This window comes from Felis catus, chromosome B3 (assembly GCF_018350175.1).
Source record: "Felis catus isolate Fca126 chromosome B3, F.catus_Fca126_mat1.0, whole genome shotgun sequence".
NCBI classification, from domain to species: domain Eukaryota; kingdom Metazoa; phylum Chordata; class Mammalia; order Carnivora; family Felidae; genus Felis; species Felis catus.
This window is the reverse complement of record NC_058373.1, coordinates 144,956,234-144,972,502: the sequence shown is the minus strand read 5'-3', so window position 1 is coordinate 144,972,502 and position 16,269 is coordinate 144,956,234. Positions and strand designations below refer to the sequence as shown.

Genomic DNA, 16,269 nt, shown 5'->3' with positions numbered 1-16,269 from the left:
CAAAATAGGGATAAAGACAGCTCATACATGAGAAGGACTTCCCCAAGCATATGTCACCCTAGCTGGCCCCACAAACCTATAGCAAACACCGACCAGAGAAATAAATATCCTTATCTTCCACTTCCTGTCAATTTTCTACTGGTCAAAAGGCCCCAATATCCTGCTCCCGACATGCATTAAAGCATCCACAAACACTAAAAGAGCAGGCAAAAAAAGAATCCCAAGTCCTTTAAGAGAATGCAGTAGCCCAGAAGGATGAATTATTAGTCAGCTCAGGCTGCCGTAGCAAAAATGGCATAGGCTGAATGGCTTAAACAACAGAAATTTCTTTTCTCACAGATTAGGAGGCTGAAGTCTAAGATCAGAGTCTGACCAACACAGTCAGTTCCTGGTGAGGTTTCTCCTCTGGGCTTGCAGATGGCTCCCTTCTCACAGTGTCCTTACCTGGTAGAGAGGACCCAAGCTCTCTGGTGTCTCTTCCTATAAGGACACTTAACCTACTGGATCAGGACCCTACCCCTGTGACCTAATTTAACCTAACTACTTCCACAAAAGCCCTAATATATGATATTGAAAGACACAATTCAGTCCATAGCAATGAACACCAAGCCAAACAACTACAGTACTTGACTACAAAATAAAACTCCAAATTAAAACATAAGGCACAACACATGGAAGAATGTCACAAACATAAAGTGCAGTGAAAGAGGCAAACACAAAATATATACCATGATTCCATTAATACAATGTTAAGAAAAAAAAAAAATATCTACAGTGCTAGAAGTCAGGATAGTGGTCACCTTGGGAAAGAAGGGCAGACAGGTGATTAGACGATAGAAGGGAAGCTTCCGGAGTTCAAGTCATAGTATAGTTTTGCCCTGGGTCGTGGTTATGCAAATGTGTTTACTTTGGGCTAATTCATCAAGGTGTACACTTACAATGTGGGCACTTTTTCTGGATGTGTGTTGTATTTCAATAAAGAGTTTATTTATTTATTTTTTTTTAATTTTTTTTTTTTCCAGCGTTTTTATTTATTTTTGGGACAGAGAGAGACAGAGCATGAACGGGGGAGGGGCAGAGAGAGAGGGAGACACAGAATCGGAAACAGGCTCCAGGCTCTGAGCCATCAGCCCAGAGCCTGACGCGGGGCTCGAACTCACGGACCGCGAGATCGTGACCTGGCTGAAGTCGGACGCTTAACCGACTGCACCACCCAGGCGCCCCAAGAGTTTATTTTTTAAAAAGTCAATCATGACTCTAAATAACCATAATGAAAAAAACAGTAGGTAACGTTTAAAACTGAAAAATAAGTAAGAGCATGCTATGTGTCAACTATACTTCAATAAAAACAATTTTTAAAGAATAAAAGCATGTTGGGGCGCCTGGGTGGCGCAGTCGGTTAAGCGTCTGACTTCAGCCAGGTCACGATCTCGCGGTCCGTGAGTTCGAGCCCCGCGTCAGGCTCTGGGCTGATGGCTCAGAGCCTGGAGCCTGTTTCCGATTCTGTGTCTCCCTCTCTCTCTGCCCCTCCCCCATTCATGCTCTGTCTCTCTCTGTCCCCAAAATAAATAAACGTTGAAAAAAAAAAGAATAAAAGCATGTTAAAGATATAGTAGTAAAACCTAAAGAATCAGTTTATATTGTACACCTAAAACTACTATAACACTGAATGTTAACTAACTGGAATTAAAAATAAAACTTGGGGCGCCTGGGTGGTGCAGTCGGTTAAGCGTCCGACTTCAGCCAGGTCACGATCTTGCGGTCCAGGAGTTCGAGCCCCGTGTCAGGCTCTGGGCTGATGGCTCAGAGCCTGGAGCCTGTTTCCGATTCTGTGTCTCCCTCTCTCTCTGCCCCTCCCCCGTTCATGCTCTGTCTCTCTCTGTCCCAAAAATAAATAAACGTTGAAAAAAAAAATTTTTTTTTTAAAAATAAAACTTAAAAAAAAAAAAGGAATCCGTTTAGAAGACTGAAAAGTGACTATCTTGGAAGAGTAGGGAATGGAGGTGGGGGATCAAGGGGCACTTTTTTTTAAACAAGCCTGTACTCTTTAAACTGTGTAATATATAACTTGAATAAGTAAGCAGATGTGGGGCACCTGGGTGGCTCAGTCAGTTAAGCATCTGACTCTTGATTTTTCCTCAGGTCATGATCTCATGGTGCATGAGTTCAAGTCCTGCAGTGGGCTCCGTGCTGACAGCACGGAGCCTGCTTGGGATTCTCTCTCTTTCTCCCTCCCCCGCCCCCGCCCCTGCCCCCCTCAAAATAAATAACTAAATGATTTTTCATAACCATAATGAGACATTTGGTTAAAGATAGCATCATATACATTTCTCTCTTCTCCCACCTGATGGCCCAGCTAAAAAAAAAAAAAAGAATGACAAATAATGGCAAAGAGAATGAAAAGGTACCATCAGTATACAAGCGACTTTAAACAATTTCTGGAAAATAAAAATCTGAAGCACATGTGGCAGGGTGCATACAAGCCTAGGGTGTACTCAAAGAAGGCTACAATCCATGAAAAACTTAACTGAGGAAGTCACTTTGTGCTGTGTATGTGGAAGGTCCCAAGCTATACAAGAGCAACTTTCCTACTGGCTACCTGGAAGCTAAGCTGGGCACTTGACCAGCAGCTTCCATAAACCCCATCCTATGTAGAGGGCTCTCAGTTTGCTTCCTAGTGCTCCCCTCTTGAAAACATTAACAGTGAATCAAAAGCCATCACAGATACAAGGAAAGCCTATGACTTTCCCTAATACCCTTCTCCATGTATCTGTTCAGGGAAAACACCAGATAATTGAGTCTTCTCTTTCAAAAACAGAGACAGTTGATTATTGTCGGGTATGGTAATTATGTTCTATAAAGCCACTGTGGACACTGAATCAGCAAATACTGGGAGCACTGTTCCTAGAAGAAATACAGGGTTAGGCTCCTTTGGGCCCCGGATCATAAAAATTTTCACCAACCGATCAATATAACCTTGTTTTATGTGTGTTTCTCTTTAAGGACACCTTATTTACTACCTATCACTGATTCGTTAACATAGAATTCTCAGCCAACAGCAGAATTTAATTCACATCTGAATGAGGCTTATCTAACATATGTGTTTTCTTTATCAGGCACAACACAGCCTTGCACTTAGAAACACTGGCCAGGGGGCACCTGGGTAGCTCAGTCGGTTAAGCATCAAACTTCAGCTGGGGACATGATCTCACAGTTCCTGGGTTCGAGCCCTGTGTCGGGCTCTATGCTGACAGCTTGGAGCCTGGAGCCTGCTTCGGATTCTGTCTCCCTCTCTCTCTGCCCCTCCCCCACTCATGCTCTGTCTCTCAAAAAATAAAATAAAATAAAAAACCCACAAAACACTGGCTAGTACTTCAGGCCAACTCTTGGGGGCCATTTTAAACAGCAAAGTTGACAACAAAAAGCACAAAAATGCAAAAAACACGGACTACACAGACCACAAAAAGAGCATTTGTTTATAGTACGAAAGCTGAAACAAGGCAGAGAACATCATCACCTTGTTGGAGCTCAACTGGGGATGCACACATTGGGCAATTCAAACTTTTTGATGCTTTGTGCATGTCCACAAATACTGCAAAAGCACCACAAGTATTGATTCTGGAATTACAAACAAATTGTAGTGAGTAGGTGAATTTACAAATAAGATCAACCATATCTGTCCTAGAGATGGGTGGTGGTGACGGTTGCACAACAATGCAATTGTACTTAATGCCACTGAACTGTACACTTAAAATGGTTAAGACTGTAGTTTTGTTATATACATTTTATAATAAAAGAGTGTAACAACTGTGTGATCAAGTGATTCTTAATTTGTACTAACTGGGTTAAGTGAGGCTTTTCTCTTTTTCTGCACACTAACTGTAAATACTCCACCTTCAGATTATACTAAAAGCCGGATGATCATCTTTATACTTTTCAGTTATACCTGTTACTGGAATACGAGGCTCTTTTGCCCTCTGCTTGCTTGCTCGCTTCTAGATCTATTATTATTCATTTCCAACTGAAGCAAATTGTTCTGGGTATTAACACTTTTTGGCAGTCACTATAGTTGTTTTGAATAAATGTTCAATTAATCATGCCCCCTCCTGCCACCAAATTCCTACCTGTTGAGTTTTAGCATAGTATCAGAGAACAATATTCGCAATCATCCCAAAGAAGAATTAAGATACTCCTCTCTTCTAGCTACCGTTTCTGTATGAGGTTAGATTTTCTTCATAAACTTCAACTGAAACAGTATACGGACGCAATTTGAATGCAGAAGAATGTATGAAAAATCCAGCTACCTTATATTAAGCCAGATACTAAAGAGATTTGCAAAAATTAAAACAATGTCACTCTTCTCAATAACTAGCTTTGAACAATAGAGTCTCTTTTCATAAAAATGTTATTTATATTAAATGTAACAGGTCTGTCATTACTTTAAGTGAATTAATAAATACTTGAACTTTTTTAGTGTTGACTTCTAGTACAGTAAATATCAATATACATAACCCACGTAAACAGACACTTGTGGGGAGTCCTCACGTTGAGAGGTCTAAAGGCAACCTGAGGCACAAGGAGCAGGACTGTTCTCCCCAGCGCAGCTGTGCACAGCCACGAAGCCGACTCGGGGGACCGTGTGGAGGCCTGGAAAACTGCTTTGGAGGAAATTCTGAGGGACAAGACCCAGGATACAAAATTATGACCAAAAATATATTGAAAAAACATGCATATAAATATGGAGAATATACAAAAATAAAAATGGTATTCAGAATATGGTCACCGTGGTATTTTTTTCCTCTTCCAACTCTCCGAAGGCCATCTTCACCCACACAAAAAGTTGTGACTAAAATATATGACCATTAATCTAAAGTCGCAAGAAGTGGAACACGTCCCAGGATGAAGTACTATGGTTTTATCATTCTTACAATCAATGACAAATGAGAAACGAGGCTCCAGATCCAATTTTCCCCTTCTGGCTCCTTCAGTGCAGGAGGCAGGACACAGATGTGAGGAGGTTAACGACAGTCAAGGCACAAAGGCACAAGTGCACAGTAACAGGTTGAGAAGACAATAGTGGAAAAGATAGTTCAATAATTTTCTGAAAGAGAACAGAGAAAACTGTAACCAGAAACAACATGATTTGCCCAAAGGGCTCCAGATGGGCTTCAAACTTAGGAGGTTCTGAGAAACCACAAGCAACATTGGAGCTACTAGTAGGGCTAATTACAAGGTCAAAAGTCTGTAGACACAATGTCTACTGCTCCCCAACCCAGCCAATAACCACTGGTTCCTTTTACTTTTTTTTTTTTAACCACTGGTTCTTTAGAGGCTGCAAATTTATTATTCTGTGGAGAAGATGATGAGGTTCTGGACTCAAGGTGAATGGGCCCAGCAGAGGACAGGAATGAGGCATGGACATGAAACGGAAAATGAAGGGTCAGACTGCCACAGAGGGGTTGGACCACCAGCTCCTCCCAGGCAGAAGAGAGGATTCTCATTTAAAGAAACGAAATGGCCCCACGAGAAGAGATCTAAAGACTGGGGTCCTCCAGACAACTTCCAAAAGGAAAGCTCTGTGGTCAAACATATCCTATGCATGCAAACTCAGCTTCTGATCAGCTTCTGAAGGCTCCAACTTAAATACAAACAGATAACCAAAGATTACCAGATTCCAAAGAAAGTCTCTGTATGAAAGACAGTTACCAAGAAAGAATCCCAGAGAAAAGAGATACAGTGCAGGGAGCAAATTCTATTTAAAAAAAAAAAAAAAAAAAAAAGAGGAAAGTCTTTACTATCCTCACAGGGAGTTAACAGAAGAAATAGCATTCATGACCCCAGAAATGGATGCTATACAGACAAATAATCAGTGCACAAGAAAGCTGGGAGGAGGAAGAGGGCATACATAGGGACACACATACACACAAATTTAACAGAAAGCTGGGAAAATGAAATTAAAGACATCCCCCAGAAAATAAAATAGAAACAGAGAATTTTTTTTCCCCAGAAAAAAAATCAAGGTTCTTTTCCAAGAGATCTTACTAATCTCTGATTAATAAGAATTACAGAATAAAGACTTTTAAATAATAAATAAAATGAGACAATTCTCCAGAACTGAAAGACAAGAATCTCCAAATTGAAAGGGTCCAATAAGCAGCCAAGAACAATGAATGAAGACCAACTCCTTGGTACCTCACTGTGAAATTTCTGAACAGCAAGGATAAATGTGAAGAGTCTAAAAAGCTTCTAGAGACGGGAAGAAAAAGGCACATACTTAAGCCACTTACATTGTTATACTCTAACCTCTGCAACTACCAAGATATGAAAGCTCTTTATGACCTTAACTTTGAGTTTCCCACTTTCTAATCACCTCCTCTATGGTTCCCACCCACTCAATCTAGAACTCCAATCAATAACTGAGACCCCTGGGTGGCTCTGTGGGTTAAGTGTCCGACTCCTGGTTTCAGCTCAGGTCATGATCTCACGGCTTCATGGGTTCACACCCCACATCTGACTTTGCACTAGTAGTGCAGAGCCTGCTTGGGATTAGCTCTCTCTCTGCCCCTCCCCCATTTGCAGTGTCTCTGTCTCTCTCAAAATAAATAAATAAACTTAAAAAAAATTAGAACTCCAGTAACTATTTGAACTCACCAGGATCCATAATCCACTGGTCCCACCATCTTCTTATGGATTGTCTTCCCATCAAGTTATTTCCTATTCAAATCTGTAGTCCTTCATTGTAATCATTCCCTTGGATATTCCAAATCAATGCCCTTGCTCTGTTCCCATTTCACTACACTTAGTGTGACAAAAACCCCAACCATCTACAAATGCCAGGCTTGTGTCTGGGGTACCTGGATGTTGCTGGAGAGTAATTTCCAGCCACGGCGCCTATTCCCACTTTGAATCCATGATCGCTAACTTCAGGGAAGCCTTAAGGCTGCCTGGCAATTCTCCTAGTCCGTTCACTCTCCTGCTTGCCTGGTAATTACTATAACCTCTCACATGTCTAACACCTCCTGTCTCCTTGATAATCACACTCTTAGCTGATGATTTTGCTTTCCATTTTACTGAAAAAATAGCTGTGATGAGAAGAAAACTTCCACAGGCTCCCATACCACCATACAGAGCCCCTCACCTGTACCTATACGAGTATCCTCTATCTTTCTCCTGTTTCTATGGAACAACTGTCCACATCAAGGCCAACGCCTCCACCATCTCCTCTCATTCACTCAAATATCTCTCTGATAGCACCATCTTCCCTTTCTGTCAGATTATCCCCATTAATTGATAAACATGTTGGTATTTTGCCCATCCTTTAAAAAACAGTTTGGCCTGACAGCTCCCTGTAGCTACCCTTCTGTATCTTCATTACATGGTGGCAACATAAATCTATACAACTGTTACAATTCAGAAGACTGTACATCAAAGGAAAAAGATGTATAATTTTAAAAATAGCAAAAACTTGCTTAATTTTGATGTCCAAAATGAGAGTTCAAAAGGTGCCCAGATACAAGATGTTATACAAATGTTACAGCATTTCCTTAACAACTAAGGAAAAAATTCCATTCACAACAGCAAAAAAAATTTTAAATACCCTGGAATGAACTTAAGAATTATGTAAAACTATTCACCTACTCAATAAAATTTATTTCTAACCCCCTTGAAAAAGAATTATGCAAAAACTTAGATGAAAAAAATTACAAACTCTGAAAACAAAATTGGGACACATTTCATATTCCTGTATAGAAAGGTTTAGTATCATAAAATAGCAAATTTACCCCAGATCAGCTTACAAATTCAGTTAATTCCTATCAAAATTGATCTTACCGAATTTCCACTAAGACTATTTTTGGAACATGGCATCTTGATTCTAAAGTTCATTTAACACAGCAAATGGCAAGAAGAGATATGAAGTTTTTAAAAAATAATAATCCGTGGGAATGCAAGATGGTGCAGCCACTATGGAAAACAGTGTGTAGGTTCCTCATAAAACTAAAAATAGAACTACCCTACGACCCAGCAATGGCACTACTAGGCATTTATCCACGGGATACGGGTGTGCTGTTTCGAAGGGACACAGGCACCCCCATGTTTACAGCAGCACTATCAATAACAGCCAAAGTATGGAAAGGGCCTAAATGTCCACCAATGGATGAATGGATAAAGAAGATGTGGTATATATATACAATGGAGTATTACTTGACAATCAAAAAGAATGAAATCTTGCCATTTGCAACTAGGTGGATGGAACCGGAGGGTATTATGCTAAGTGAAATTAGTCAAAGAAAGACAAAAATCATATGACTTCACTCATATGAGGACTTCAAGAGACAAAACAGATGAACATAAGGGAAGGGAAACAAAAATAATAAAAAAAACAGGGAGGGGAACAAAACAGAAGAGACTCAAATATGGAGAACAAACTGAGGGTTATGGAAGGGGTTGTGAGAGGGGGGATGGGCTAAATGGGTCAGGGGCACTAAGGAATCTAATCTTGAAATCACTGTTGTACTATATGCTACCTAACTTGGATATAAATTTAAAAAAAATAAAAAATTAAAAAAAAAAGAATAATCCTCAGAGCACTTAACCTACTCTAAAACATCAAAATGTACAATTCAAAGCTGCCATAATAAAATTACCGTAGTATGGGTACAAGACTAAATAAATAGATCAGACATTAACCAAAAGACATATACGGGAATTTGGTAAGTGATAAAGCAGGTATCTTCAACTGGGGGAAAGAACAGATGATCCCAGGACAAGTGATAAACCACATGGGGGAAGAAAAATTAAAGCCCTACACTTCATACCAATCCCCCCAAAATATATACCAAATGAATTAAACATTCAAATGGGATCCACAGGACTATTTGAAGAAGATACAGAGCCATTTTTTACATCTTGGGGCAAAGTAACTAAACCTTTCTTACCAAGTCATGAAACTCAGATTAGACATGAAACCCAGACAGATCAGACTGATGTGTATGAAACACATAACAGGTTTAAATCATTAAGATTTAAACGGGAAAAGAAAAATGGATAAAGGACACAAATAGGAAACTTATTTTAAAAAGAAAATATGAATGACAAAAATACATGAAAATATCAATCTGTTACCAAAAAGAAGCTTGCAAAAAAAATACATTTTTTTTTGTCCATCAGATAAAAATGATCTATGCAGTATTAGTAAGGGTGCAGAAAAATGGATACTTTCATTCACTTTGATAGGATAATAAAATGCTGTAAAATTTTCTCAAAAGCAATTCACCAGTACCTATTACAATATCAAATATTCATCCTTTTTGACCTGGATATGCACTTGTAGGAATTTATCCCACAGAAACACTTAAGCAGAGTAGAGAGTTAAGACACTTTCACTGCAGACGCTTACAGTAGCAAAAAATCAGAAACCACTCAACGCCCACTGACAGGGATAAACCACAGCAACAGCACACACGTGTAAGATAGAATGTGTCAGATCTATGAGCACTAAGATCCAGACACAATCAGATACGTTGCTAAGAAAGTTACCATTATAAAAAAAAAAAAAAAAAAAAAGTTACCATTATATCCATGAGTCTCTTTTTGTTAAAATAAACAAAAAGTTAGTATCTATATAAAATACTGTGAGAATCTACACCAAACAAGTGATCCTCTTTGAGAAGAGAAATTTCAAGGAACTTGTACTTCCTACATAATGAATTTCCAGACTATAGAAATATAAATATTACATTTTCTAGGATTCTGGGTGATATCTACAGTAAGGGGGTGGGGATCGAGTAAAATAGTTTATTTTATTTATTTTACTTTTTTTTTTAACGTTTATTTCCGAGACACAGAGAGATAGAGCATGAGAGGGGGAGGGGCAGAGAGAGAGGGAGACACAGAATCCAAAGCGGGCTCCGGGCTCTGAGCTGTCAGCACAGAGCCTGATGCGGGGCTTGAACTCACAAACCGTGAGATCATGACCTGAGCCGAAGTCGGTTGCTCAACCTACTGAGCCACCCAGGCGCCCCTAAAATAGTTTAATTCAAAGTTAAAAAAAAAAAAAAAAAAAGAAGAAGAAGAAGAAAAACTTTAAATTAAGTCACTCTGCTAGTCAGATTAAAGCTTTTTTGGCAAGAGAACCTACCAGATGTAAATACAGTAGGCCAAACTACAGCTAAGGAAAAAGTGAGAGGGTCTGTCTGGCCCATTCCTCTTCCAACCCACCATCTGCCCATGTGAGGAAACTGGCCAAGCAACCACCTAGAATTGTGGGGACTAAACTCAAGAAGTCTTGAGTTTCAGAAAGCTCTGCTCAGGGACAGCAAGGCAAGACCCTCCTCCGCTCATGCTGTTCATGGACTCGAAAAGCAGCCCAGGGATCTTCATAACAAGGAGTACTGACCATGGATTTGTCACCAAGTTGAGATGGAACGTGAACAGGCAAACTTTTGGTTCAAGTCTGTACTTAATATTCCAGTTAGTGTGGACCTGGGCTTCCAGCCTTCTTCAGCTCCCAGCACTCATGGAAAACGGGAATATCTGGAAGGCACACTGCAGCAGAGGCTGCTTCCAGACAAATGACTGGCCCCTGGCCCTGCTCCAGCAGCCCCGGGCATGGTGGGCTGCGGGCATCAATGCCATGACACGTCGGTAATGCTGTCATGGCATATCTATCAGGAGGCTCTGGTACAGGGAAAGCATTTCTTTAAAAAGCTTCCTTCAAAAGTATCATTACAGGAGCACCTGGGTGGCTCAGTCGGTTAAGCGTCCAACTTCAGCTCCGGTCATTATCTCATGGTTCACGAGTTCCAGCCCCATGTCGGGCTCTCTGCTGACAGCTCAGAGACTGAAGCCCGCTTCTTCGGATTCTGTGTCTCCCTCTCTCTCTGCCCCTCCCCCGCTCACATTCTGTCTCTCTCTCTCTCAAAAATAAACATTAAAAAAAAAAAAATAAAATAATGAAGTATCATTACAATCATTCAACATATATTTACTAAGCACCTACTATGTGCCAAACGCTGTTAAGTACGGCTATCTGCCCTACAGACCAGAGAGGGAAGATGGGTAAATAAGCAGTTCCCATAAATGTAAACTGTGCTATCTGAGGGGAAGTGTCAGGAATTTTAACCTGAGTCCCATACCTGGGAAAAGGGAGTTCATCAACAACTCCTTCCCAGGAGAAGTGGTTGCTACACAAAAGTGTAAAGTGCATTTCAGGAAGAGGAAATAGCAGGGATAGAGACCTAAATGCAAGAAGTCAAAGAAGCAAAACAGGTTCTGTATTGCACATGTGGAACATGTGGAGGGAGTCAATTCAGGAGTTTTAACAGGTGTATTTTTGATAAATACAGAATGCAGTTGAGCAGAAAGCCAATCATCACGAAAGTTAGGAAAGCATATGCCTTCCTGTACAACAGCCAATCAAACCTAGGCTATGAGAAAAGTTTCTTTGGTGAAATGAAGAAACTTCTTGGGCATAAAGTCTATAAAAACAGACAACTCTCATGATTTCCAAGTACTGTGAGCTTATACATTAAGTTCCAAACAATTTTTATTCTGGTGGCAGAAAGAATATTAATCTGGTGGCAGTTCTTAGAACAAAACACTACCCACTTTGGCAAAAGCCAATTCGAACACTCAATGTAATACTACATTTAAAGACATGAGAAAGAGGGGCGCCTGGGTGGCGCAGTTAGTTAAGCGTCCGACTTCAGCCAGGTCACGATCTCTCGGTCCGTGAGTTCGAGCCCCGTGTCAGGCTCTGGGCTGATGGCTCAGAGCCTGGAGCCTGCTTCCGATTCTGTGTCTCCCTCTCTCTCTGCTCCTCCCCCGATCATGCTCTGTCTCTCTCTGTCCCCCCCCCCACAAAAAAAAAAAAAAAGTTGAAAAAAAAAAAAGACATGAGAAAGCAAAGGAACTCCCAGAAAATTAGTATGTAAGTTTCTTGTTCTTAAAAACAATATTTAATTAGCTCAGAAATTAGCTCAAGTAATATATACATTCTCTTCCTCTCTCACATGGAACTGAACAAAGCAAATATCATAACAGAAATTAAACTTAATATTTACCTCTCTTCCTGTAAGGATGTGTCTTGCCAATTTCACTTTTGCAAAATTCCCCTTGCCGATTGTTTTCAACAGTCTGTAGTTTCCGATGTGAGGTTGTTCATCTGCACAGGAAGCTATAGAGTTTCTACACCGAGCTCCAGAGCGCCCAGTGCGAGAGGTAACTTCTTGCCGCCCATCTCCATGTGACGTGTGCTACAATATAACATACATAAAAATAAGGAAATGAGAGAACACATGGTACCTGCCAAGTTTTAAGAGCCCCTAGTTGAAGAAACAAAACACCACTGCTTTAATTTTAATCCTAACGTATCTAGCACTTTAAAGGAATTTGCCCACGATATAGAGGAAAACAAGCAAATGCCAAGAAGAAAAATATCATCAAGGGTTGAAGTGGGTGTTCAGAAGGAAATGAGATATTTTTTGTATGTGGTTGTAACATAAAATAGGAGTAACAAGGCTGCCTTATAATCATAAAGAATGTAACTTTTCCATAGCTATTAAATGCACCAGCACATATGATCCCTCACCAGATGAGGATACTTTTGTGATTTATTCACTGCCACATCACTACTTAGTGAGAAATCCAAAGAGAATATAATTTAGGAACTGGAACACGGCAGTATATAAAACAAAGTCCTGTCCCGCCGAGCGAGGTATGTATCAAGTGGTTTTACTATTTACACAACAAAAATACAGTCACTAAAATTGTACTAGCCACAATATGGTTTAAAAAAGCTTGTGTAATGTAAATGTATTTTCTAATTTACATGTTTTGTAAATTCAGCTTTTCATACATTAAGTTTTCTAGCGTGAGACACAGTTAAATGGAGAAAACATTAACTTACATCCAAGTCAACTGTCTTCTATTACACATAAAATAGGAATATTAAAAGAATCTTAAGATTCATAGGCATCCAAAGTGTGTACCTTTGCTTATGTTACTCTTACTCCTCAATCTACTTATAATTAAAGAGTAATTTCTTAGCATCAACCGGATGTAACCTTCAGGAGGACAAGGATTTTTGTCTGTTTTGTTCATTATCAGATATTCCTAGAACTTGGGAGCAGTGACTGACACAGAGTAGCTGTGCAATACATTGTTGCTGAATGAATGCTAAATGAATTCAAGGCCTGTGTGATCTAATCCATTCCTCCTTTCTGGCTATATCATCCACTCTTCTCTAGGATGGTCCTAGTCCCTCAATTTGAATGCCCTTTCTTCTCTTCAAACCTAAGATCCCTACTCATCCCCTTATGTTTGGATCATTTGTCACCATCTTTATGAAGCCTCCTGTGACTTTTCTTGCATCTAATCAGTTTTTTTTTCTTCTCCTTTGGGTTCCAGGGGTACTTTGTATCTATCTATATTATGCTACTTTGTTGTGGACAATACTATTAGCCACCATATTAGCTCTTTTGCTTCTGAGTTTGTGGAGGATCCCACTGATTTCACAGAGGAACTCAGACCCTCTTCCCTCATTTGAGTTGGCCCAGCCATGTCCCTAAGTTTAGCCAATGACATACAAATGAAAATGACATGTCATTCCCATGCAAAAGCATTATTTGTCAGTGTTTGACTTCAGCCATCTTTTGCTCTCCTGAATCCTAAGCATTGCCCAAAGACAGAAGCCCTCAGGGCCAAATCTCCCCTGGACAGGGAGATCAATCTTCATAGAGCCAACAAGCCCTCAGGCAAACTGTTTAAACAAGGGTTTTTACTGTGTTAAACCACTAAGATTTTGATTGTGTATGTTACTACAGCATAACGCAACCTAAACTAATACACTTATGCAAATAAACAATCATAATACAAAGCCAAAAGAAACCTGCATTTCCCTGTTAGATTATAAACTCATACAACAGATTTAAATATCTGTTAAATTTGTAATATCTGTTAAATTATAATGTTAAATTACAATAGGGTTAAACTTAGTATATTTAGTAAAGTATACTAAACTTCAGTATATTTAAATTGTAGTATCTGTAAACTTGAAATATCTGTTAAACTGTAATTTGTTAAACTACAATAGGGTTAAACTAAGTATATTTAGTTTGGTGTTTCCTTACATAAAGTCCTTAAATTAAAAAATCTGGGGGGGGGGGGTGCCCAGCTAGCTCAGTGGGAAGAGCACACTACTCTTGATCTCAGGGTTGTGAGTTTGAGCCCCAAATTGTGTAGAGATTACTTAAAAATAAAATCTTTAAAAAATAAATCTGGGGTGCCTGGGTGGCTCAGTCGGTTAAGCCTCCGACTTCGGCTCAGGTCATGACCTCACAGTTTGTGAGTTTGAGCCCTCCATCGGGCTCTATGCTGACAGCTCAGAGCCTGGAGCCTGCTTCAGATTCTGTCTCCTTCTCTCTCTGCCCCTCCCATGCACGTGCTCTGTCTCTCTCTCTCTCAAAAATAAATAAACGTTAAAAAAATTAAAATAAATAAATCAATCTAACTCGGCCATCAAAAAGAATGAAATCCTGAGGCACCTGGGTGGCTCAGTCGGTTGAGCCTCCAACTTCCGCTCAGGTCATGAACTCACGAGCCCCACATCGGGCTCACGTGATTTCACTCATGTGGGATTTAGGAAACAAAACAGATGAATATATAGGAAGGGGGGAAAAAAGGGAGAAAAGCAAGCCATAAGAGACTTTTAACAATAGAGCAAACAAACTGAGGGTTGATGGAGGAAGGTGGGTAGTGGATGGGCTAAATGCGTGATGGGTATTAAGGAGGGCACTTGTGATGAGCGCTGGGTGTTATATGTAAATGATGAATCACTAAATTCTACTCCTGAAACCAGCATTATACTATACGTTAACTAGCTAGAATTTAAATAAAAATTTTGGGGGGGAAATCTAATGTATTTAACTTAAAAAAAATTCTCTCAAAACAGACACAAATTATTTATCAGGGATATACTGGCATATAGTTTTCTAGTAGTGTCTTTTTCTAGTTAAACCTGATTTCTTAAGTAGGCATCTCAAATTTCAGGTTTGTGCTTTACCAGAAAGATAGAAAAGCAAACCCGGAACCATATTTAACTATGTTAAAAAAATTAAAGATTATTTTCTGGGGGTGTATGTGTGTCTAAGGTATATTCTAATTTGTGTCTTGGTCATATAATAAATTATATGGTTCTTACATATGGACACATTTTCAAGAGCTAGTATGTATAACATAAAATGGAATGCATTCCCCATTTATTTTTCTTACTGCTTCTTATGTTAGTGTTGATACAGCCCTGTAACAGTTACTAGAGCTTCTACTTGGCTTTCATTTTATTCATCCCATGCTTCTATCAATGGCCCTAAAGAAAAATTGTTTCTAGGGGAGCCTGGGTGGCTCAGTCAGTTAAGCATCCGACTCTTGGTTTCAGCTCAGGTCATGAGCTCAGTTAATGAGTTCAGGCCCTGCGTCAGGCTTTGTGCCGACACCATGGAGCCTGCTTGGGATTCTCTCTCTCTCCTTCTCTCTCTGTCCCTCTCCTACTCTCTCTCTCTCTCTCTCTCTCTCTCATTTAGTTTAGTAAATAAACTAAAAAAAAAAATTAAGAAAAAAAGAAAAAAGTTTCTAATCTTATACCACTCAATGTGCTAAACAATTAACCAAATAATTCTGAATTCTTTACTATTAGCCAATTATTTCATGCATAAGGGTTTTTTTTTTTTTTTCTCCCTATGGAGCCAGTAAACAACCCAAGGGTAAAAAAGGAAAAATGTTATAGAATTCTTCAGTATTCACATTACATTTTGTGGCAGCACTAAGCATGTTAACAGGTACTCTAAGCTGTTAAATTCAAGTCTTAAAGATTAAAGGAGCCCTGAACCTTCTCTCTCCCATGGAGTTGAGCTGATACCACTTCATCCACCAGAAAATTAGAATATGTACATTGCTACTGAAAATAACCAGAAGCAAACCAAAGACAGGAGATTATTAACAAATTTATAAAGCATCCATTTGCAAACTAAAACCTTTACTGCAGAAAACTTAAATTTCCAGGTAATATATTAGAGAATGGAGCAAACATTATAGTTATATACTCAATATCCATTTCTCCCTTCTTCATTACCAAGAGAAGCTGGCTGGGTATTTGATGAGGCAACAAGACCAACTAAATAATTGTTTTCTCAAACGTGTCTGTAGCTAGGGGCACCTGGGTGGCTCATTCGGTTGAGCATCTCGGTTCTGGCCGGTGCTCATTAATGAAAACAT

General features: G+C 39.6%; 1 protein-coding gene across 9 annotated transcripts in view; it reads right to left on the bottom strand.

Moving 5' to 3' along the window:
* Positions 1-16,269, bottom strand: part of MARK3 (microtubule affinity regulating kinase 3) — a 113,482-nt gene that overhangs the window by 77,960 nt on the left and 19,253 nt on the right. For all 9 annotated transcript variants that reach the window (XM_023256094.2, XM_023256096.2, XM_023256095.2 and 6 more), the window contains one exon: positions 12,063-12,254. In XM_023256094.2, coding sequence (XP_023111862.1) covers positions 12,063-12,254 — 192 coding nt within the window. Of the gene's footprint in view, positions 1-12,062; positions 12,255-16,269 lie in introns of those variants that run through there.